This window comes from Bos taurus, chromosome 20 (assembly GCF_002263795.3).
Source record: "Bos taurus isolate L1 Dominette 01449 registration number 42190680 breed Hereford chromosome 20, ARS-UCD2.0, whole genome shotgun sequence".
Lineage (NCBI taxonomy): Eukaryota > Metazoa > Chordata > Mammalia > Artiodactyla > Bovidae > Bos > Bos taurus.
The window spans coordinates 24,762,284-24,786,522 of NC_037347.1; the positions used below are offsets into that span (position 1 = coordinate 24,762,284).

The 24,239-nt window shown below is 43.6% G+C and overlaps 1 protein-coding gene across 1 annotated transcript in view; it reads left to right on the forward strand.

Annotated features, from left to right (window-relative positions):
- The first annotated feature begins 315 nt into the window (after window positions 1-315).
- Window positions 316-24,239, forward strand: part of ARL15 (ARF like GTPase 15) — a 459,416-nt gene continuing 435,492 nt past the window's right edge. Inside the window, 1 exon segment of the mRNA NM_001014943.1 lies at window positions 316-390. Within this exon segment, the coding sequence (NP_001014943.1) occupies window positions 343-390 (48 nt within the window). The 5' untranslated portion in view covers window positions 316-342.

Sequence of the window (24,239 nt, forward strand, 5' to 3'; positions counted from 1 at the left end):
CGGCTGATTTTCCGCTCTTCCCGGTTTGTTCTTCCGCCCTCGCAGCCCTAGCCCCCGCCCCTCCGCCCTCCTCACAGGAACCAGCGCCCCGGCCGCTCCCGCGCTTCTCCCCTGCCACCCGCAGTGGCCTGCCTTTTATAGACGCCACAGCCAATGAACGCTCTCCTTTCCTTCTGCCCGCCCGCCCGGCCAATCGCCGCGCCCCTTGTGTAATCTTCGGCTCCTCGACTTCTCTCGGCTATTTTCGTTGTTGCTGGCTTTTTCAGGGGCTGCTTGCTCGCAGCCAGAGACGCTGCTTTTTTTTCCGGGTTCGGAGCCGTTCCGGATGCTTTAGGCTGCCGGATGTCTGATCTCCGGATAAGTGAGGCGTTTCTGTACATGGATTATCTGGTAGGTGCGGGACAGGGGTGGCGTGTCGCCCCTCGGACCTCAACGTGCCCGATGTCCCTCCGCCTGGAGGAACAGCCTTTTTGCTTTCTTTCTTTGGGATGGGATGCCTTTGGGGTTCTTTCTCCCGCAGCCAGCTCTGGAGCTGTGCCGGGACTCGGAGGGGTGGCAGCTGAGGCGGTGCGACCGCAGCTCCCAGGGAGTGGTGGAACTGACAGGTAAAGGTGCGGCCCGGGCCAGCGGTTCTGTGGGGCGAGGGGCGCACGGGCGCTCCCCGAGAGATGGGGCAGCGGCGGTGGGGCGTCTTTTGCCCGTGGTCGGTTCTTTGCTTCTCTGTGTACTCCTGCAGAGACTTTCTTTACCAGGAAGCAGGAGTTTTCCCCTCTGCCTTTAGCAGAACTCCAGGTACTATTAAAGAGCCATAACCGGAATGGCTTACTAAGTGCCCGGTAGCTCCGGTCATTTGGTTGTTATTAGATCTCTAAAGCTATGACCTCGGTCGCCGCGAGGTTTTAAAAGCACATTACCATATAGTAGACGGGACTAAACTACATCGCAGCGTGGGTAGAAAGGATTGGATAGGCAGGCATTCATTGCCTCGCCGTCTCTGCCGTGGATGCTTGTCTCTTACCCGGTGCACAGATTGGACCCTGTCTGTGCTTTTTAGGCCAGGCTTGTGCTGAGAAGTTTAGGTGGGAAAAGTGTCAGCTCAGTGTTGGGGTTGAACATTACTTTAAAAATGCACTTGATTTATGTGTGTGTGTGTATAATTATGCAAAACACCGCATATTGTTCGAGAAATTATTTCCCCAGAGATGCATGTTTGTGTTCGCAGGGATCCTCATTAATGTTGGCTGTGTTCAATCCTAAACAATTACCAGGTTTACCTTTTTGTCTAGAACCCCTGTTGCAATGCAGAGTTGAAGTAAACGGTAAAGACATTGACCGTCCTGTCATCTTGTTGAACACATGCTGTTGGTTTCTGCCTGCAGATTGGCCTGGCAGAGATTTGCCAGTGCCTTCTAGGAATTACACTAATGCTGTACTAAGAAAGACTGTGAATGCGTTCATAGTCAAGAAACGTTGGACAAGGACTGGTTTTGTGATGCTATCTTGTATTTGGGCTTATTTCCCCTAAATCTTCCTGGTTTGATGGGCTTGTGGGGAGGGGTGGTGACTGCAGTTAATACATGACCTTGTGCATTGAGGGGAGTCAAAAACTGAATTCAAATTCTGTTTTCTTCCTTTGTTGATGTCAGTAACTTCCTCTGTCTTTGTGATAGAGAGACATTCGGAGCTCACAGTGTAGCCAGTTAAGGAGGTTATCTGATTGGGGGTTCTTTAAAATGCAAAGTGCTATGTAGGGTAAAAGAGTTGTCAGATGTTTCTTAAAGACTATTTTCTGAATTAAGTAACTGATTATTTTGTAGCTTGTCTCGTAGGTTCTGTCTTGCAGTTGCCAGAATTAAAGCCAAAGTTTGTTGAGGATGGTTATGGAATTGGAAAGGGCTGCCTTACCTATACTAATGAAAGCTGATTTTGAATGCTGAGTTAAGTAGTTCCTAAAAAGGAACTTGCTATTTTATTTGCTGAGTGAGTTTTAAAGTTGCAAATTGCATTGTAAACCTGTCTTTAAGGTGCCAAACCCACTACAGCTGTTAGTGGGGGGAAAACAATTGGAAGACTCTGGTTAATTACTCAGGTTAATTTCCTGATGGGGAACGGTTGTGGTGCTCTAGATTACCTTAAAAGCAGATTCTTTCTTCCTCAGTTTCCTAAGTTGTGTGTCAAAATCAATGGGCTCCAAATTTGACATGGCTTTTTTTGTTTTACCTGCCACGCCCGCATATACCCTATGCATTCCTATTTTAAAAAAAACATTATTTTGTCACCTTAGCTATGATTTTTAAAAAATTCACAAGTGTAGTGAAACAGTCCCATAAAAATCACTTGGCTAATCATTGGTGGTGAGGAAAAAACTCTTAAAGGAAATAAGTCAGTTCTGATGAGTGTGTCAAGTATCCGCTGTGAAAAGACTTAAGGAAATCCTTAAACATTAAAGGAAAAAGCCTCTGCAGGTGGTCTTCTGTGTTTACATTTTACTTAGTTCTCAGAGAAAATGATGTTCCACACATCATTCCTCTTGCCTTTCAGATGGACTCATTTGCTTTTCCATAATTTTTATGTGGTGTTTATTAAAAACCAGTTTCTGAAAAATGAAAATCAATTTCATTGACTGGCATCATATTTTAAAAATCAGTTCCCAAGTTCTTTTACTTACCTTCCAGAGAAAATGCACTCCTTTCACTTCTAGTTTGACCCTTCAGATTTTGCTGCACTTGTGGACTTTACATGCACTTGACAGGAATAGTGTGTATGCCGTCTTTTCTTCTCTTTTCTTTTTAATCGGTGTTTGACTTTCTTCTTATTGCTGCTGGAAGAAGAGGGAGCTGTGTGTGTATGGATTGTCCATTGTTCTTTGGGCTGGATGGCATTACTTAACCTTTTTTAATTGCAGAACATGGAAGGAAGAGAAATGAGAGAAAGAGGTGCTTTAAATAAGACTGTGAATATTAAAGCAGAGGATAAAACTCTCTGAACTTAGAGGCTACTGTTGATTTCTTAACTTGAAGGAAATGCTATGAATTAGAGGTGACAAATAAGGTGAAGCCCAGGGATAGTGCCTTTCTATTTAGGATAAGGTTTTGATTGATTTCAGTTTAGGGAACTACAATAATGGTAATTTATGTATCCTCAGTAATTACATGTATCACCCTGTACCCTATCTTTATTTGTTGAATGAATATGAGAGAGAAGAGACAGCTTTTCTCTCCAGTTTCTAAAGTAAGACAAGATAACATCTGTTTGGATTAGGTATTTTACTCTGGGGAATGCAGAATGTATCTTTTACTCTTAACTTTAAGATTATCAAGGTATTTGTTTTCCAGTATTTAAATATAAAAATCTCAGTATTGACAGGCCATATACCTTTTTCCCATTTTAGGAATGGGTTTTAAATGCCATGTTCACACCTGTCAGGTCTGTAGGTGACGATTCTGTTGCTGTTCCAGTGGGCAGTACCAGCATCTTCCTGTTTTTCTTCTGACAGGTAGAACTAGTAAGACAGTGTGTGGAACTTTCTGAATAAGGAGAAAATAGTTCAGCTATAATGGAAAACGTGTCTACCAGGTTTTCCTGGAAGGTTGGACAAAATCAACTTCTAGATTCTTCTCGGTTTAATATTCTTTGTGTCCTGACTCATGTTGATTGGCTTGAATTTTACCTCTTCCCCCCCTCCTGTGATCAAAATAACATCAATAAAATTTGGTATGCTTTGTGTAATGCCAGGGATGATTACATGGGATGATGGAGGGAGAGTGATTTATAAACAGCATGTTGCTTTTCAGATGTAGAATGTTAATATACTGTGCTAATGTTGCTCATACTATTCTTATGCCTCCTATAGAATGACTGTGACTGCCCAGTTTTAAAGATTGGGCTACCTTTTAAATTAGTCTCAGTATATGGAGAGATTTAATGTCATCAGCAAGCAGGAAGTTACAAGACTTCCTTGAGGATTGTTTACTACCTATAAAGAATAAAATATGTTCCTTAATGCATCTAACAAATGTTTATGGGACCCCTGCTTTGTGCATGACCCTGAAAGGCATGGAGGATGAGCCCCCGCTGGGATGGCCTTGGCTGTAGGACTGGAGGGGTGTGGGTGGCTCAGCAGGAGCCTGTGGCAGTGGACAGATACGCAGGAGGGGGAGGAGGCAGCCTGTGATGTGCGCCTTGGCTCTCTGGTAGGTTATCTCTGTGTGTTTCTTTGTTTCATTGTGAACTGAAATGCAAAGCTGGGCCTGAAAATGTGACATCTAAAAATGCGTCTTTAGCTGCTAATTATCAGATAATGATCATTTCACCTGTATGTTGGGTTTGGGATCTAATAAGGCCAGGGTTCTAGATTTCTTTTTCTGTATAGGTTGGTTAACCTGGCCTAGTTTCTTGGTCACAGGCTATACCTGTCATATAAAAATTTGTGTGTCAATAGGGAAGATCAGGTGAAAGAAGATAGATGATCAGCACAAACCCATCACTATTTGCAGAATACAAACCAAGTAATCAACCAACCAAGAACAGAAGCTCTTGGTGTATCGATGCACAGAACTCTGAGGTTCTACTAAGTTGTAAATGAGCCTATTCTAAAAGAGGAGTGAAGGCACAGTTATGACTTTATCTGATGTTCCGTGGTCTTAGAAGTGTGCTGTTTTTTAACTGTGAATGACTATGAACATTATAACTTATGTGTTCTATGTATAAAGTGATAATATAAGCCATATATTTTTAATCTTAACTGCAGCTGAATTAGTCAGTCACATAGGTGTTCTTTTATTACTAAATCATAAGATAAAAAGGGAACACAATAACTGGTTCTTTTAGCAAAAAAGTTTCAAAAATATCGAGACCGTGAGGCAGAAACTGTGATATAAGGCACTAACTCTGGTTCTCAACTGTCTATGGTTCCAGGCTTGTAGCACGAATCCCAAGAGAGCACATATGGGGACCTGATTCAACCTCTGGGAGCTTGCATTCTGAAGGATGCCTAAGTTGTGTTCTTGTAGGCATGCTGAGGGTGGGGGAGTTAAGCATAGGTATTATGAGGATAAAATAGTTACCGTTTATTGAGCCCATACTGTGGTGCTGGATAATGTAAATGCTTTCCACATGTAATGCATTAAACCAAGGCTGAGAGAGGTTTTGTAATTTCCCCAAGTTCACACAGCTAACAAGTAATAGAGCTGGGACTGTGGTCCCAGAACCTTCCCTTTTCACTGCCTTCCTTCCAGCTTGGTGTTAAAGCTATTGGAATGCACTTGAAGGTTTTACAGTGTATTTTATGTAATTACCATGTTACTTCTCCAGTCAAGAAACCAGGGGCCAGGACCAGGCTGGTCGCTGTTCCCCTGTGCTCAAAGACTTGTCTCTGCTAAATGACTGTTAAAAGGAAGGCTGGATAGAAAGAGAACTGTGTCGTGTCCTGAGCCTTCCACTCGGTGATCTCCTGACTCTGAGCACCTAGGTGACCTTCACCATCTAATGTTTTATCAAATAACCACACGTGGGTTTCCAGGCAACCTTGGTTCTCCGCCCCCTAGTGTCACTTCAAGGACACCTTCAGAGTCACAAGCCCCAGTCGTCTTTTTGAAGAGGTCCCTGAGACTCAGGATCTATTTGGCAGTTTAATTGAAATCTTCTGTGCTCCTTAAACAAGTAAAGTGGGGCTTTGCCTAGTAGACACTAGGCCCAAGTGGCCTTTTGCTTTTGAATTTCTGTTGGGCAGAGTCTCCTGATGCTAAAGGGTTTGCTTTCGAGGAAGAAAAGATTTTCAGAGAAAGTTTGGTAACTGCATTTTGGTTAACAAATGCTGATAGTTCTCACAAATTGAGTTAAAAATGGGCTTTTATTTTGGAGCCTGTGGCCTCCTTACTTATGCTGTGGCTCTTCCCCTGGCATCTCCCCAAATGCTTCTGGTGTTTGGTTGAATCTAAGAAACCCAGTTCTTGTTGACCCTCGTTTCTGAGTATCAGCAAAGTGAACACTTGCTTCTGGCAGGGCTGGCTTCATGGGCATGTGGCTCAGAAGGGCCCCCATGTGTGGCTGAATGCTCTGTGGTTGCCATCTTAAAACTCTTAATTTGGGGTGCTTTGCAGATGTTTTCATTATCTGAATCTGTAACTTGTATCAGTGTAGGGTCCCTGACTATCTTGATTATCCTTTTATCACTGGAATTGAGTCTCATGCAGGGTGAATACGAAAGTATATATCATGTACTGTGCAGAGTGTTTTTACCTGCATTACCCAATTTAATCCTTCCAGCAGTCCTGTTGACTAGATACTGCTGACTGATAGACATACTGACTTAGAATAAGAGGAAACTTAAGGCTCTGTGAGGTGGAGTAATGGCTGGGATCATGTAACCGAGTGTCAGGGCTAGGGTACCAGCTAGCTTGGGGATTCCAAGCCCATGCATGTAAGCATTATTCAGTACTGCTGTAACTGGTGATAATTAACAGCTAAGAGGATGAGTGAGAGGGGCCATGATTCAGACACAGGACTGGAAATTGAGAGGTTACTTAATTGCTGCCATCACCTGTGAGAAGCCCCCTGGGAACTCAGTGACAGCTGTGCCGCAGTTGAGGAAGTACACGTGTCTATACCTTAAGGTGAGAGACTTCGCTCACCTTTTGCACCCTGCCGCTGTACCCTGGTGCATAAGCATGCCCTGCACTTTGGTTCACAGCCAGATGCACATGATTTTGCAGGAGCATTTCATTTATCAGGCCCCTTTGTACCCAGATTTGTTGGGAATGGTTCTGACTTCTGGATTGCTTCTCTCCGGGTCAAGGACTTCGACCCTAGCAATTGTGGCCATGTCTCCCCCAGAGGGATTCTCGAGAGTTCTTTTTTCACCGAAAGAGAGCAGCTTCTCCAGGCTCTCTGGTGGAGCAGTTGACAGTCTGGAGCCATCCCAGGACCATTGGCTGAGGTGCAGAAGGCCTGCACTTGTTCCTTTATCAGTCTGTACATGGAGTCAGGAGCTAAAGCAAAATATGATTCTTTCACAGTTTTATCTTTAATAAATACAAATGTTCCGAAAAGTACAGAAAATGAGAACGCACTTCTATGTATCTACCTCCCTGATTAAAGCTGTTATTATTTTGCCATTTTAACTTCAAAATGCTGGTTGCTTTTTAAAAAAAGAAACTTTAAGGTGAAAGCCTTCTGCTCTCCCATGCTTTCTTCATCCTTCTCCATGGTGACAACTACCCCAAAGCAAGTGGGCACTGTTCTCATGTTTGGGTTTTTTGTTGTTGTTGTTGCATTTTTATTATATTTGCATATATGTGTAAATAATATGGTATTCTTTGTGGTTAATAATTTTAACAAAATTGTAACATATCACCCTTATTGTCTTGAAACTTGTTTTATTTCTGTAATGTTTTTAAGATTAATAAATATTCCTGTTTGTATTAATAGATATTTATTTTACATTTCTAGTTTAGATATTACCATTTCTGCCTTTATATGTAGAGATCTTATTTGGATTTTATGGGAAGCTCAAAGAAAAGGTGTTGGTTTTGAGGCATAATTGTGTGTGTTTACTTGTTTTTAGTACCACACAATGAGTCGTATAAATTGTTTAATGAAATTTTATTATGTGCATTTCAGTGAATCATAATTTTATTAACTTATCACCTTATCACTGATTATTCTAAGTTTCAATTTTTTTAGTGTTGGTATTTGTTATAAATAATGCTGCAATGGACATTCCTTATAAGCTCTTGGATATTTTATGATAGTGTATTATAAGGAGCAGTAGTCCTATGGTTTCAAAAAGCGATTTTGATGCCAAGTAAGTTTGGAAACTAGGTCAAACAGAATCAAACAGGTTTCTTTACTGTATAATCATTAATATGCAAATATTCACAGTGCATCTCAAAAAGGGAGATTATTACTGGCAGTGTTTCTAATCCTTTGGGATATTTTTATGACCAAGTTCGAGTAGATTTTATGTAGAATCAAAAGGTATCTACATTTTAAAGCTTTGACTTATTGATTAAATAAGGTAATAAACCATGCATGGATATAATCAGCTACTGTTTGTTAAATCAAAGTTATGTAATAGTCAAATGGTGATAATGATGATGATTGAGAATTTACTCTGTCCTAGGTTCTGTGTGCATGCGTGCTCAGTCACCAAGTCATATCCAACTTTTTGTGACTCCGTGGACTCTAGTCCACCAGGCTCCTCTGTCCATGGGATTTCCCAGGCAAGAATACTGGACTGGGTTGCTGTTTTTTCTCCATGGGATCTTCCTGCCATGTCTCCTGCATTGGCAAGCGGGTTCTTTACCACTGCACCACCAGGGAAGTCCCCTAGATCCTGTGGGATCTAACCCAGGTCTCCCGCATTGCAGGTGGATTCTTTACCAGCTGAGCCACCAGGGAAGACCAAGAATATTGGAGTGGGTAGCCTATCCCTTCTCTAGCAGATCTTCCTGACCCAGGAGTCAAACTGGGGTGTCCTGCATTGCAGGCATGTTCTTTACCGGCTGAGCTACCAGAGAATCCCCTAGATCCTGCAGAGTGCTTAATGTGCATTCGCCGTTTGTTTGGTCCTTTCAGTGACCCTCTGAGGTGCTGGAATTTGGGTTTTTGTTTTATGGTTGAGGAAACTGAGGGTCAGGAGTAACTCCAGCTGTCTCAGTTGTTATGAGGGTTGGCAACACATCTGTAATCTTACTGTATGTGTTTTCATTATTGTGATAGAGAAGAAAAGTTTGAAACCCTGTATTTGATTTCCTAGAAAGTACACCTATTGCCTGCATGATATAAGCTGTTTTCCAAATGTCAGTCCATAGCAGAAAGGAAAAGTCAAGAATGTTATAAAGTCATCATATGTTTAATTTATAGACTTAAAAATATGAGGTTATCTCTTTCCAACTTTTTGTGGATGTTAGAATATGCTGTCTATTCTCATGATAATGAACAACAGTATCTCTTTGTCTATCTCAGTGTTATTACCTGTCAGAATAAAAGGATGTGAATCCTTAAACATCCTCAAGTTTGTATGTATGAATTAATATTTAGAATGTACTTACTTCTAAAACCCAAATGCTGAGAACCTGGTCTAAGACAGATTAATTCGAACCACAATTCCTCATTTGAAAGATTCAGATAGCATCCAAACCTCTTTGATGACTATTGATTATGTTTTTTTTTAGTGCTAAAGTGCTTTTTTAAAAAAATTGCTTTATACTTTCTATACGGATTGGTATGAGTCCATATAATGGCATCAACAGAAGTGGGGAGCAAGTGTAGATAAAAGTGAGTCTTTCTCCTCCTGTATGTCCTTGAACTTGATTCCGCAATCCTCCCCTTCCCTGCCACCACCCCCCCCCAACCCTGCTTCAGTGACACTGTGAGGATTTTTTTACTCTCCAAAAATGGCAGAGTACAATTTTTGTGAAATAATGTAACTAAACATTATGTAGGAACACATTCTTGTACATTTTAAGAGCTGGGCACAAAAGATTTGTTTTTGACCTTGGGTAAAGTATGTTTTTTTATTTTTTGGTCTGTTCTGCAAATTACTTATATTGGGACTTCTAGTCCCCAGAAGAATGTTAAAGTTAATTTTTACTATCACTTAAATTTTATTTCCTTTTTCTTGTTCTGATTCAGGTATTTTTTTAAGATAGTAATTATGACTAGTAAATGAGAATCTTATTTACAAAAAAACTTTCACAAAGGACTTTTTTGAGGGTTGAATGAGACTGTATATACTGGACTTTTTGAATATAAGCTGTTACATAAAATGAATGTTCACTTATGTTTTTATAATCACATTTTTTAGTCACCAAATTATCTTTTTAATTGAAGTGTAATTTACACACAGTAACATGTACAGTCTTAAAGGTACAGCTAGATGAGTTTATGGGTTTCCCCGGTGGCTCAGTAGTAAAGAATCTGTCTGCCAATGCAAGAGATGCAGGTTCCATACCTGGGTCAGGAAGATCCCCAGAAAAGGAAATGGCAACCCACTTGAGTATTCTTGCCTGGGAAATCCCAGGGACAGAGGAACCTGGCAGGCTACAGTCCATGTGGTTACAAAGAGTCAGACCAACTTAGTGAGTAAACAGTAGTAATGAAGATGACTTTATATGTACCTGTGTCTTGTAACCACCCCCAGGTGGATATGTAACACCCAGAAGGCTCTCTAGGGTATCCTGCCTAGGTGTTCGTTCCTAGGCAGTATTGACATAGATTGGTTTTACCTGATTTTGAACTTCATATAAATGGAATCACAGCTAGGTGTTCTTTTGTGTGTAATTTCTTTTACTCAGTATGCCTGTGTAATCCATCTATGTTGCATAAATCAGTTCTTTTCTGATTGCAAATTAGTATTGTATGAATATTATTACTAAACTATTCATTCTATTGTTGATGGCCATTTAGATTGTTTCCAGTTTTGGGGATATTTGGAATAAAGCTGCTACAAACAGTCTTGTTATGGTTTTGGGGGAAGTAACGCATTTTTGTTGGGTAAAGTAGAATTTCAGGTTCATGGGGCATGCATATGTTTAGGTTTATTAAATACTGCCAAACATTTTCCAAAGTAGTTTTACCACTTAGACTTATACCAGTAGTGTAAAAGGTCCAGTTATTTCGTATCCTCACCAATAGTCTTTACTTTGTCAGTCATTAATTTATTTTGATGTGTGTGTACCCCAAAGAAGTTTAAAGTTGCCCAGAGCTACTTCCATATATTCAGGCATGAGAACAATATAATATAGGAGGATCATAAGGCAGATTTTTTTTTTTAATTTGAAGAAATTAGTTGGCCATATTCTTCGGTTGTGTGGTTTCACTTGAAAATCCTGTCTTGCTGAAGAGGTACTGTGGAGGTCAGTTGACCTGGTGGTATTCCTGCTTTACAGGGAACTCAATGTATGGTTTGGGCAAACCAGTCAATGTCACTGCCTTCAATTTCTTCATCTATAAAAAGGTGGGATCAATTAGATATCCAAAGTGTTTCTCTTATTTCAAAGTTTTCCTCAATCATCTTGTTTCCTTCTTGGAATAGCTGTCTGTTTTTCCATTCTTTCTAATTCTTTAAGTGAGTGATCATAAATTTGCCTTTACATAATTATCATTTATTCAAGCAGCTCTAATTTTTTATAAGCCTTTTGTATTCTGGTGCTGTCCCGGGCACTAGGGATATACAAGTGAATAAGACATTGGCTTGCCCTCAAAGAACTCATACTCTTGTAGAGATGAAAACTAAGCAATTATGTTTTGGAATGGCATATTCTACTCAGAGGGAAATACAGGTTACTAATAGAGTATATGAAAGGGAGTCTTAACCTGGACTTGAGGGCCAAAGCGAGCTTTTCAGAGGAGTCATTTTTAATCTGCAACATTGAAGTTGAGGAGTGTTGGCCCAGTAACAGGCAGGGCCAGGGCCAGGCAGAAGGGACAGCATCCCTGCAAGGACTTGGGGGTGAGTAACCCCATTGCTTTAAGGAACTCCCAGGGCTTGGTGTGGCTGGAGTAGAGTCAGGAACAGCTGGGTACACTTTGCTGCAGAGTCCACCTAGGGTCACATCGTGGGAACCTTTAAAGTTTGCCTAGGGTGACATGGTCAGGTCAGTCTTCAGTGTGGACAAGCGCTGGAAAAAGCAGCGGATGGGAAGCAGAAGCCCAGTTTGGAAGATGCTATCCTGATTCAGGAGTGAGATAATGGTGTTCACAGCCAGATGGAGGCAGGAAGGATGCAGAAAAGTAGATGGATTTAGGTAACATCTGTGAATTGCCAAGATTTTGTAACTGACTGTAGAAGATGAGAACAAAGGAGATTTTAGGGATAATTTTCAGGTTTTTGATTTGAGCATTGTTCTGGTTATCTGTTACTGAGTAACAAACCACCTTAAAACAGTGGCTTAATAACAGTCATTTTTTAAACTCATGAATCTGGAGTTGAATTGGGTTCAATTAGGCTCTTCTTGCTCAGGATTCCTTATTAAGTTACCATTGGATGGTGGCTGGGAGCATCTCAAGACTTCTTAGAATGCTGGTCTGGCAACATGCAAATCTGGGGGATTGGAAAGTGTGGACTCCTGGGGCATCTCTCTTCAGGTATCTTTCTACATGAGGCCTCAGGGAGCTGCACTGCTTACATCCAGGTTGAAGGCTCACAGAGTACATGTATCAGGAGAAACTGGTGGAAGCTACTGTCTTTCTAACCTGGTCTCAGCAGTCGTGCAGCATCACTTATATGGCACTTGTTCATCAAAGCAGTCACAAGGGCAGGAGACAGGCACCACCTCTTGGTGGCAGGAAGTCAAAGGATTTATGGGCATGTTTTAGAACCACCATAGACATCACGGGGGCAAAACAGGTCATGTACTGTGGTAGGTGACACTTGAAGGAATAGCACATGGAGAGGCAAGTGAAGGCTTTGAGGTCAGAGTTTGCACGGCTTGTGGGAAGTCCAAATTGAGATTCAGTGTAAGAATCGGAATTATGTGGGAGCTTAGAGGTGAGCTTTGGATGAGTTAAAAGCAGTATGTAACATTATTGTTACTTGCTGTGTGTGTGTGTGTGTGCACGCTCAGTCATGTCCAACTCTCTGCAACCCCATGAGTTGTGTAGCCCACCAGACTCCTCTGTCCATGCGATTTTCCAGGCAAAAATACTGGAGTGGGTTGCCATTTCATACTCCAGGGGATCTTCCTGACCCAGGGATCAAACCTGCATCTCTTGTGTCTCCCGTATAGGCAGGCAGATTTTTTACCACTAGCACCAACTGGAAAGCCATATATATGTGTGTGTAACTATATTATTAAATTATCATTGTAAGGCACAGTGCTAAGTATTTTTCATGCATGATTTATTGCCTTTATCTTTTTAGAAATTAGAAACTGAGACTTAGAGAAATTATGTCACGCCTGCAATGTGATGGAGCCAGAATATGAACCCAGGTCTTACTAATGTCTGACCTCACATCCTTAACCGTTTAGATGGTAACTGAAGCCGTGGGCACGTCTGAGCTCACGCAGGGAGGGTTGTGCTCAGTATGGAAGGGAGAACCCGAGGAAGTCTAGTGTCTATCTCAGGGCCGGTACATAGGAGGCACATGGTTTTCGTGGGATCAGCAAAAGGAAGGGAATCTTGGGAGAGAAAGAGAGCAGCAAGGTTGGGAGAAAACCTGCAGAGTGTCACATCTCACAGGTTGAGAAGGGAGACTTTCCAGGAGAAGGAAGTAGCCAATTGTGTTTCCCGTGGCCCAGAGATCATGGAAGAAGATGGCTGCATGGTGACCTTGGCCAGAGGCTCTCAGAGGCCCAGTGGGAAGTGAGGAAATGACACCGCTGTAGTCAAGGCTGTCCAGAAATTTCACCGTGGATGAGAAGGAGGCAAGGGCTGGAAGTGGAAGGCGACTAGGGACATGGAGGGACTGCTTTCCTTTCTAAAGGGGGCTGAACTTGAGATGGTTAAATGCCGATGAAGTGGAACGTGAGGTCGTCTTGCTGAGTGTGACTGAAATATGGTTGCCTATGGGTTGGAGCTGAAGTAGCTGCAATGAAAGACCAGGGCAGTGATGCCCAGGACACAGATGCATTGGTTGTGGTGTGGAGACCATGACCCAACAATGACAAAAATCTGATGTCTATGGTACTTTTGTTTTTTTCTCTTCCAGACTGTGTCTGGAAAGGAAGATTTCAAGGAGGTGGACAGTTAGATTGATAAAAGTTGGGCTTTTTCCAGGGTGAGTTACTGGGTGGATAATGGAATAGAGGAAATTTAGGACATGGGCAAGAGGTTGGTGGAAGTGATAGACCACTGTGAGCTCCGAGTTAGTGGAAAGGAAGGAAGGGTGAGTAGAGGATGTGAGGACGGGTAGTGCTGATGGGACTGAACTATAGGTGTTATTTGGAATAACTGTTCACAAAACTGAGAGAGAAAACTCATTGTGGGAGACAGTAGGGTATATGAATTTAAGATTGCAGACATAGAGTAGTTTTTGGAGAGAAGGCTCCAATGTGTGACTGGTTGGCCTTGGGAAAGATGGGGAGCTTAGGAAGCAGAAGAGGAAATGTACCCAGGGTGCTGGGTAGCACGCTCTTGTGATTGACAAAGTCGATAGGACTTGGGCTGGAGCAAGAGGCTGAGGCAGACTCAGAAATCCTTGGTGAAAGAGGGGAAGGTTGGCCGCCTTGACAAGGAAAGGCGGACAGCATTAGATGTTAGAGCTCATTGCCCTGAGTCTTGAAAGGAGTAGGGGAGAAGGAGGGCTCTGAACATCCTCCAGGGTGACCTCCAGGGACTGAGTTAGGCCATAGGGGGCACTTAGGAAGCCTTTGTGGGTGTAGAGGAGTTCAGCTTTGAACCCAGGAAGCCCTCCCTTTTAACCAATACTGCGTAATTAATGCACATTAACTACCCCACCATCCCAACTTCTACCACTGCCTCCGGAACCACCCCCTGTACCAACACCACTATGTCAAGAGGGCTCTGTGGAGAGGCTGGAGAGGGACTGGACTTGTGAGAGGTTGGATTGCTGAGAGGAGGCACAGAGCCTCCACAGAGTGTGGGATAAGAATAACTGTAACATGGAAGATGGTGGAATTGGGTGGGTGTTTTCCCGGAATAATTTGATGTAGCAGCTCCCTGGTCAGGCAGATGGGAGAAAGTGGGCTTAAGTTGGTTGTGCTGCAAGGAGGGGGTCCTTGTTCAGTTCAGTTGAGTCGCTCAGTCATGTCCGACTCTTTGCGACCCCATGAATCGCAGCACGCCAGGCCTCCCTGTGTTCAGATGCACATATATCTCAGTTACTTGATTCCTGAGGCCCTCAGGCTACTCTTCTGCTAAGAGCAGTAGTGCTTCCAAAGGAGTCTTGGTCCCTTTGGACCAAGGGACAGGGCAATTTTAAGGGGGTCTGTCAGCATCTGACTCTCTCTCACGGGCTGTGTCTCCTAGGAGGCGGCGTGCAGTTTAGGTCCTTCCAACCTTCCCATACCAGACTCCCAAGGCAGAGCACTGGGGGTCAAATGTGCTGAGTCCAGAAACTGAGGATGGCCCAGATCTTTCCAGTAGACCAAAAGCTGGTCAGTCTCAGGCAGCTTCTTGGTTTTGTGAAGGCAACTTGCTCAGGGCTGGTTTGTCAGAGCAGCTTCCTGTCCAGACAATCATGTAGTAATCTGGATGAATTGTTAGTAAAGCTGCGAAGACTGTGTGAGCCTGGCTTCTGTCTGAAGTGACCACAGAGTGTAGTGCTGCACACATAACTTCTGGTTGGAAAGTTCATCTTTTCCCTCTCACTCTACTCTAAGTCTTCTTATTTGCAGTCTTCCACTGACACGCCTGAATTGAGGCTCCCTCCAGGGCTGCTCCGGTAAGCTCACTGGACACTGACTACACAGAGGTGCCCGACCAAGGGGGCAAGCATGCCTGCGATCCAGCCCCCAGCCAGCTCACCAAGGTCCCCACTGCACACTGGCAGAGAGGTGCTGATGCGCTAGCTACAGCCTTGCATTGGTTCTCTGATACTGGACCGAACACAGTGTGTCACAGTGCAGGGCTGGACTGTGGGCTTCTTTGTGTCCCCAGAGCCCGACATGGGTACACAAGACAGCTACTAAGTCAGAGGTTGGGCTGAGAGGCTGCACAGAGTAATATTTATGGGCACTGACCTTGGAGTCAGACCCCCTGCATTTGCATTCTAACTCTGTCACTTACCTGCTGTGTGGCCTCTGTGCCTCAGTTTTCTCATATACGAAATGGGCATAATACTATGTACCACTCCGAGTTGAGTTAAAATCCATTAATATGAAAGCATTCAGTAGAGAGCCTAGTACCATGAGCATGATAAATATTTGCTGTTACTGGAACTTTCTACATAAAACAAGAACTTAAGATACTATTGTCACCAAAAAGACCCCATTTTGATTCTATTCCTTTTTCTAATACCAGCTTTTCAAAAATCTTTCTGCCCCTACCTAATAAACATAGTGCAGAGTAACTAGGTTAAAAATACTGCAGCTGCTGATTCTTTGTTGGTTCTGTGCACTGGAGCATGTTTAGCCGCATCCCTGGCCTCTGTGCCCTTGTTGCTGGCAACACCCAACCTCTCCCCCACCCCAGCCATGATATCAGAATGTCTCCAGATATTGTCAGTGTTCCCAGGGGGCAAAAAACCAATTTAAGAACCTCCAAACCAGACTATTTAGTTTCTCATAACTCAGTATCAGATTTCCAGAAGGAGAGAATCTGGTTGGCTCAGCTTGGCTCTGGGTCCAGTTCGATCCAATTAACTATAGCCAGGGCTTCAGGTCACATGGCAGAATCTGGCTGCCAGGAGGAGGGGGTGCATCCTACTCCCAGCTAAGAGGGATGGAGAGATATTTTAGGAAGGTCTTTCCACTTCCTTAACTCCAGCGGGCTGTTCTGGTCTGACTCTCTCTATTGTATTTGCAGGAGGTTTAGGGGGGAAAAAATATTGCAGCTGCTTATTGATAGGTTGAGTAGCAGCTGTTTCTCATTTGTAGGGGTGAAAGGTCCTGGCATGGCAGAGGGTGGCCCAAGTCCTGCCACAGGCTGGTTCTGCTGTTACATGAGTGTGGCCAAATGCGGCAACTCACTTTAAGGGGGCAAGTTTTCTGAGGTCCTACTGTAGACTGCACTGTTGCTTGGAACTCTCAACTTCCCTTTTGTCTCAAACAGGTTGAGAGTCAAATTTCTGCTTTTGAGAACTTTTCTTCCCTTACGAGTGTTTCCTGAGAGGCAGCATGTTATAGACAGCAGAGCCTTGGCCTGATTTATTGGATAATGTTTTCATTTTGAATGTTTCCTGAATGTGCTTTTTTTTTTTTCCACATTACTGTGCTGGATGTAGAAAGCCTCTTGTGATGTTTGAAGTTCTCTTCCTCTCTGTTTTACTTTACATAGAAATATTGTACATCCCTGGTGTTCACCAGTAATATTTCTTAGTGTAACATGATTTTCCCCATGATTTATTGGGTTTAAGATGTGTGTTCTGAAGACTGGGTCATTGAGACAGGATTATTCCATCATTCCTGGGCTTCCTTTGGGTTTCCTGACTTTTTCAGGGCCCCTGTGAGCTGATCCTGGGCTGTGGGCAGGATTACTTCATGAGCCTGAAGAGGAGCTGTTCTCTGTCATTTTTGTGGACTCAGGCTGCAGTTTTTATATTATTGTGTAAGTGATTTTAAAACAACAGCAGCAATATTCTTTAAAAGGTGCGTGCAGATATAAAGAACGAATTAGTGGTTACCAGTGGGAAGAGGGAAGGAGGGAGGGGCATGATAGTAGGGGAGTAAGAGTTACAAACTATTGTGTATAAGCTACAAGCATATATTGTACAACTTGGTAAATTTATCCATTATTTTATAATTATGTAAATAGAGTATAATCTTTGAAATTTGTGAATCATTTTATTGTACACCTGTAACTTGACCAACCTAAATACCATATTCAAAAGCAGAGACATTACTTTGCCAACAAAAGTTCGTCTAGTCAAGGCTATGGTTTTTCCTGTGGTCATGTATGGATGTGAGAGTTGGACTGTGAAGAAGGCTGAGTGCCAAAGAATTGATGCTTTTGAACCGTGGTGTTAGAGAAGACTCTTGAGAGTCCCTTGGACTGCAAGGAGATCCAACCAGTCCATTCTGAAGGAGATCAGCCCTGGGATTTCTTTGGAAGGAATGATGCTAAAGCTGAAACTCCAGTACTTTGGCCACCTCATGCGAAGAGTTGACTCATTGGAAAAGACTCTGATGCTGGGAGGGATTGGGGGCAGGAGGAGAAGGGGACAACAGGGCATGAGATGGCTGGATGGCATCACTGACTCAATGGACGTGAATCTGAGTGAACTCCGGGAGTTGGTGATGGACAGGGAGGCCTGGCGTGCTGCGATTCATGGGGTCGCAAAGAGTCTGACATGACTGAGCGACTGATGTGATCTGAACTTACATAATATTGTATATCAGCTATACTTCAATTTAGAAAGTCTCTGTGTAGATTAAATCAAAATAAAGACATTTCAATTTAAAAAAGGGTGGGTAGCATTTTCTTGGATTTTCAAAATTAACAAGGATTTTTCTTTACTAAACAATATTTCAGTCACTATTGATTGCTTGAAACAAAACATAGTGACTTTAGGTCCTCACTTTAATTCAGATGTGCAGCCCTGTGTTCAAATACCTAGTTACAGAAGAATAGGGATCTGTAGGGGTTTAAAGTAATTCCTTGAAGGATATATACCCAGATGAGTTTTGGGAAAAGTAAAGCCCTATTTCTACCCTCCCCGACCCCTTCCCCATCTTCTCGTTCCTCTTCCTATCTAACTTTCCTCACGCCACAAATGCTTATTCATTTAATAGTAATTTTATTAATCTCCTTGATTATTATAATTAACCCAATAACAAATTGGTCATGATTTGCTATGTTACAGTTTTTAGCAAATAGAAAACTGGCAGACAAGATAGATGGAGATCTCTTCCTATGTCAGCCATCCAGTGCATGCCATGAAGTAGTAACTGTGCATCAAATCCTGAATTAACCGAGACTTTTGGTCACTCAAAAATAAAGCACTAACAGAAGTAAAACTCACAGTGAACATCTCTGACTCACGGACAAGTATCTTTCTGGCCAGGTGTGCCTTCTAGAACCCAGTGGCCCAAATTAGTCAGGACTTGCTCAGAATTGTTAGTTTTCAGAGGAGATCCTAAATATTTATTGTTTTATGGTTTCAAGTAATTATTCAGTCAGAAAAAGTGCCAAAGTTTATTTGCTCATAAAGTTTTCCCCCAAAGTGTTCCATTTTTTTTAAACATCAGGGAAGGTTTTCTGTGTAATTAAAACCTTAAGAGACTCTGAAAACTGTAACTCGGAGAATACAATTTCTGCATGAAGACTCGTGGGGAAGGAAACCTTGTTTAGGAAAGTGAGCCAGGAGAAGGATGGAGGGATCTGATGAGGGGCCTGAGGTGTAGGGGGGGCAGGAGAACCTGCTTCTTGCACAAAGGTGGCAGCAGGAGAATGTCCAGGACACGATGTCATGAAGGCCTCTGCCACCAGGCATCGTTCGCAAGCGTGGGCTCCCTCCACTTCCTCTCTCAGTTCCCACCTCTGTAAATGTGGCAGCAGTGGAGGCGGTGCTGTCCCAGGAGAGGAGGGGGTTCTTCCATGTGTTTGTTAGATTTCCACAGAGGGGCCAGGAGAGTCAACAGCCTTCTAGTGAGGAGATTTTTTTTTTTACATATCTGGTAATAAGTCCATTTTATTACTGCCATTTGTCTCCATGGAGTTTTTGAGTGCATCTAAAATAAGAAATTCTGCTTCAAGTTACAGCTTTGCAATATTGAGAGGAACTTAAAAAGTGCCTTAAAATTTTTTATAACTCTGCCTGGAAGGAGGAAGAGAAACCATCCCAGGCCAGGAATTCATGATGGCTCATGGTGAGTGATCCAAGATGGCAGGGCTGCCCTGTGGCACCTGTGAACTCCCAGCCGAGGGCCTCCAACAAGTCACTTTTGTGGGGGACATGGCAACTTGCTCCTCAGGTACGCTCCCAGTGCCCTGTCCTGCCAGTGAGGTCACCTGGTGGGCCAGGCTGCAGAAGGTGCTAGAAGTCTTTTGCACCAGCCTTCGCTGGGCCCCTCCTTTCTCTACACCCACCTTCTCTGCCTGCCTAGCACCCAATAGTGAGACGCTATGGGCACACTGTGGGCACCCAGGTCTCTCCCACCTAGTGGGATGAGAGGCACAAAGACGGAACATGCGTTCATGGACTGGGGAGGGGGTGACATCACCTTTGACCTCAAACCCATTGCTGTTGGGGGATTTGTAAGGCATAGAGAGATGTTTTGGTCTACAGAGGCAAACCCCAAATCAGTGGAGGGTCAGCCTCAATTACAGAGTTCCAGATTCCTGACCTGGTATGCGGCATCATACTTTAATCTGCAATTTCAGTTTGATTAGATTGTTATTAGGTAGCTTACAAATTTGCTAGGGGAAAAGAACTCTTAGAGCAAATCTTGAAGAGGATGAAGGAGCAGAAAAATTACAGAGATACACATTTATTTATATAATGCCAAGAGAGGCATCATCGAAAAGCTTCAAGTTGAAGATAATTCCATTGACAACAAACTTAAAAACAGAATCATAATTTTTTTGTATTTTGGAAATCTTCAGATTTCTTATGATACCACTGGTGATGCTGCTGAGCCCTGGTGAACAGGACACAGAAAGTGAACAGAGCCAAAGCCCAGCCTTGGATGGACCAGCTGGCGAGGGTGTAGTGGCACTGTCGACAAGTCCAGAGTTGACTGCAATGATGTATTCAAACAAGCCCTGCCTCAGTGTTTTATATCCAGTCTCTCCTGGTTTCCAGAAGTTCCTTAGAACAAGATCTGAATGGATGTTTATCAGTATGCCTATCAAGCACAAGCCACTGGGGTTCCCTGCTGGCTCAGATGATAAAGAATGTACCTGCATGCAATGTAGGAGACCTGAGTTTGATCCCTGGGTTGGGAAGATCCCCTAGAGGAGGGCATGGCAACCCACTCCAGTATTCTTGCCTGGAGAATCCCCATGGACAGAGAAGCCTGGCGGGCTACAGTTCATGGGATTGCAAGAGTCGGACACGACTGAGTAACTAAGCACATCAACCACAAGATAAAACTTGTTAGAAATCAGGGGTCAGTGAACCAGTCATCTGCCTACTGGCTCAGGGGTGCACTCTGCAAGTAGCCGTTACAGATGCAGAACACAAATGCCAATAGAAAGGTGTAAAAAGGGGCGGACTTTCCCCCTTGGTTCAGACACAGGCAAGTCAAGGCCCAGTGCACGTAGTGGACGAGAAAAATGGCCAGGAGGATGCAGTTGGGCCGGTGGTTGAGACGCTTGACAGTGCCTGTGAGGAGCAACGGGGCCAGCGAGGGCAGCTGCCGTACAGCCTAGGCAGCTCCAGCCAGCAGCCGAAAGGCGGAAAAGATATGTAACGGATATCTTGTCACTTCTCCCCCTTGTGCCTTTGGCAGAAACCACTGTTGATCACAGAACCCTTTCCCTCTGAGCAGGGATGAAGGCTCAGAATTCTCCATGCAATGTATTTTCCATTGTCTGGGCCTGGTATATGTAGTGAAACCTATTTGCTGTTCTTGATACAGATAAAAGGTGACAAATGTGAGCAGGAGAAGGAAGTACTTGGGCTGAGCTTAGAAAGGTGATATTTAGACAGATAGAGAGAAAAGGGCAGATTGTGTGGGGCTCTCCAAGTGGAGAACAATATGGACAAAGCAACTGGGTAGAGTTCTGCTGGTCCCAGGACCAGGGGGTGCTGGCCTGGCCAGAAGGGAGGATTCTGTTGGGTGTGATGGAGATAATGGGACAGACAGACGGGTGGGGCTAGATTAAGGGAGAAGTGGCCACAGGACTGGAAAAGGTCAGGTTTCAGTCCAGTCCCAAAGAAAGGGAATGCCAAAGAATGTTCAAACTACCGCACAATTGCACTCATCTCACACGCAAGCAAAGTAATGCTCAAAATTCTCCAAGCCAGCCTCTAACAGTACGTGAACCATGAACTTCCAGATATTCAAGCTGGATTTAGAAAAGACAGAAGAACCAGAGATTAAATTGCCAACATCTGTTGGATCATCAAAAAAGCAAGAGAGTTCCAGAAAAACATCTATTTCTGCTTCATTGACCACGCCAAAGCCTTTTCCTGTGTGGATCACAGCAAACTGTGGAGAATTCTTCAAGAGAAGAGATCACCTGACCTGCCTCCTGAGAAATCTGTATGCAGGTCAAGAGGCAACAGTTAGAACTGGACATGGAACAACAGACTGGTTCCAAATCGGGAAAGGAGTACATCAACATTGTATATTGTCACCCTGCTTGTTTAACTTATATGCAGAGTACATTATGAGAAATGCTGGGCTGGATGAAGCACAAGCTGGAATCAAAATTGCTGGGAGAAAAATCAGTAACCTCAGATATGCAGATGACACCACCCTTATGGCAGAAAGTGAAGAAGAACTAAAGAGCTTCTTGATGACAGTGAAAGAGGAGAGTGAAAAAGTTGGCTTAAAACTCAGCATTCAGAAAACTAAGATCATGGCATCCAGTCCCATCACTTCATGGCAAATAGATGGGGAAACAATGGAAACAGCGACAGACTTTATTTTAGGGGGCTCCAAAATCACTGCAGATGGTGACTGCTGCTATGAAATTAAAAGACGCTTGCTCCTTGGAAGAAAAGTTATGACCAACCTAGACAGTATATTAAAAAGCAGAGAGATTACTTTGTTGACAAAGGTCTGTCTAGTCAAAGCTATGGTTTTTCCAGTAGTCATGTATGGATGTGAGAGTTGGACTGCAGAGAAAGCTGAGTGCTGAAGAGTTGATGCTTTTGAACTGTGGTGTTGGGGAATACTCTCGAGAGTCCCTTGGACTTCTAGGAGATCCAGCCAGTCCATCCTAAAGGAAATCAGTCCTGAATATTCATTGAAGGACTGAGGCTGAAGCCGAAGTTCCAATACTTTGGCCACCTGATGTGAAGAGCTGACTCATTGGAAAAGACCTTTATGCTGGGAAGGATTGAAGGCAGGAAGAGAAGGGGACGACAGAGGTTGAGATGGTTGGATGGCATCACCAACTCTATGGACATGAATTTGAGTAAACTCTAGGAGTTGGTGATGGACAGGAAAGCCTGGCATGCTGCAGTCCCTGGGGTTGCAAACAGTCAGACAGGACTGAGCAACTGAATTGAACTGAGATTAAGGAGACCTTTGGATTCCAGGGATTTAGACTTTTTCTCAAGAACCATGGAAGCCCCTCAAGGTTTAAGCAGAATAATGACAGGAGAAAAACATGTTTTAGGAATCCGATCTGATTTTTAATGAGCCAGATAGGATTGCATAATGGACTCCAGCAGAAATTCCTGGGTCTCCTGCATTGCAGGTGAATTCTTTACTAACTGAGCTAGGAGGGAAGCCCATTCAGAGACCATTCAAGGCTATTCTGCAGCCAACAGCCAAAAGGCGGAGTGTGGCAACAAGTAGCTTCCAGAAGGTGAGCCCACTATCTTCAGCAGCATGTAGCATGGAAGCCCAGGTAGGTTGTGAACCCGTCCAGCAGGAACCCCTTGGCCAGCTCCAGGGAGGAGGCAGGTCCTGATGGGTCACATACAGGGCGGTAGTGGGGATGGGAGGCACAGTTATCTGAGGTTGGTGCTGCAGCCCAAACCCTGGGCTAGATCTGCCCCATAGTTCAGTTGCTCAGTCGTGTCTGACTCTGCGACTCCGTGGACTGCAACATGCCAGGCCTCCCTGTCCATCACCAACTCCTAGAGCTTACTCAAACTCATGTCCATAGAGTCAGTGATGCCATCCAACCATCTTATCCTCTGTTGTCCCCTTCTCCTCCTGTCTTCAATCTTTCCCAGCATTAGGGTCTTTTCCAGTGAGTCAGTTCTTCACATCAGGTGGCCAAAGTATTGGAACTTCAGCTTCAGCCTCAGTCCTTCAATGAATATTCAGGACTGATTTCCTTTAGGTTGGACTGATTGGATCTCCTTGCAGTCCAAGGGACTCTCAAGAGTCTTCTCCAACACCACAGTTCAAAAGCAGCAATTCTTTGGTGCTCAGCTTTGTTTATAGTCCAGCTCTCACATCCATACATAATTACTGGAAAAACCATAGCGTAGGCAGCCCAGAAGCCATTCCACAAATACTTACTGAGAAATGCTTAATTTGGTAGGTACTTGGGCATCGTATATACTACAGGGATAAATCTTTCAGTGATTGCACTGTAGCCTGTAACATTGAATGTAATACAGTTCTTTGCTTGTGAGAAAACACTGGATGATGGATGGGTTAGATCACAGTGGACACAATTTTTCTATAAAGGGCTGGCTAGGACATATTTTCGATTCTGCAGGCCATAAGGTCTCTGGCTCAGCTACTCACCTCTGCCATTGTTGCACAAAAGTAGCCATAGATAACACATAGATGGGTGTCACTGGGTTACAAGAAAGCTGTATTAGTGAAAATGGGCAGTGGGCTAGACTTGGCCCATGGATTGCAGTTTGCCAGCCTCTGGACTGGTTAAGTAGGATTTGTCTCTTTGAAGAGAGGCAGTATTTCATTTTATTTTTCATTGACATCAGAGTTTTGATTTTGTACTTGTGGGATACCTCTAAAGAAGGAGACAGTGTGATCAGTGGCTCCAGTTATAATAAGGATGTAGGGTAGTATCCTGTA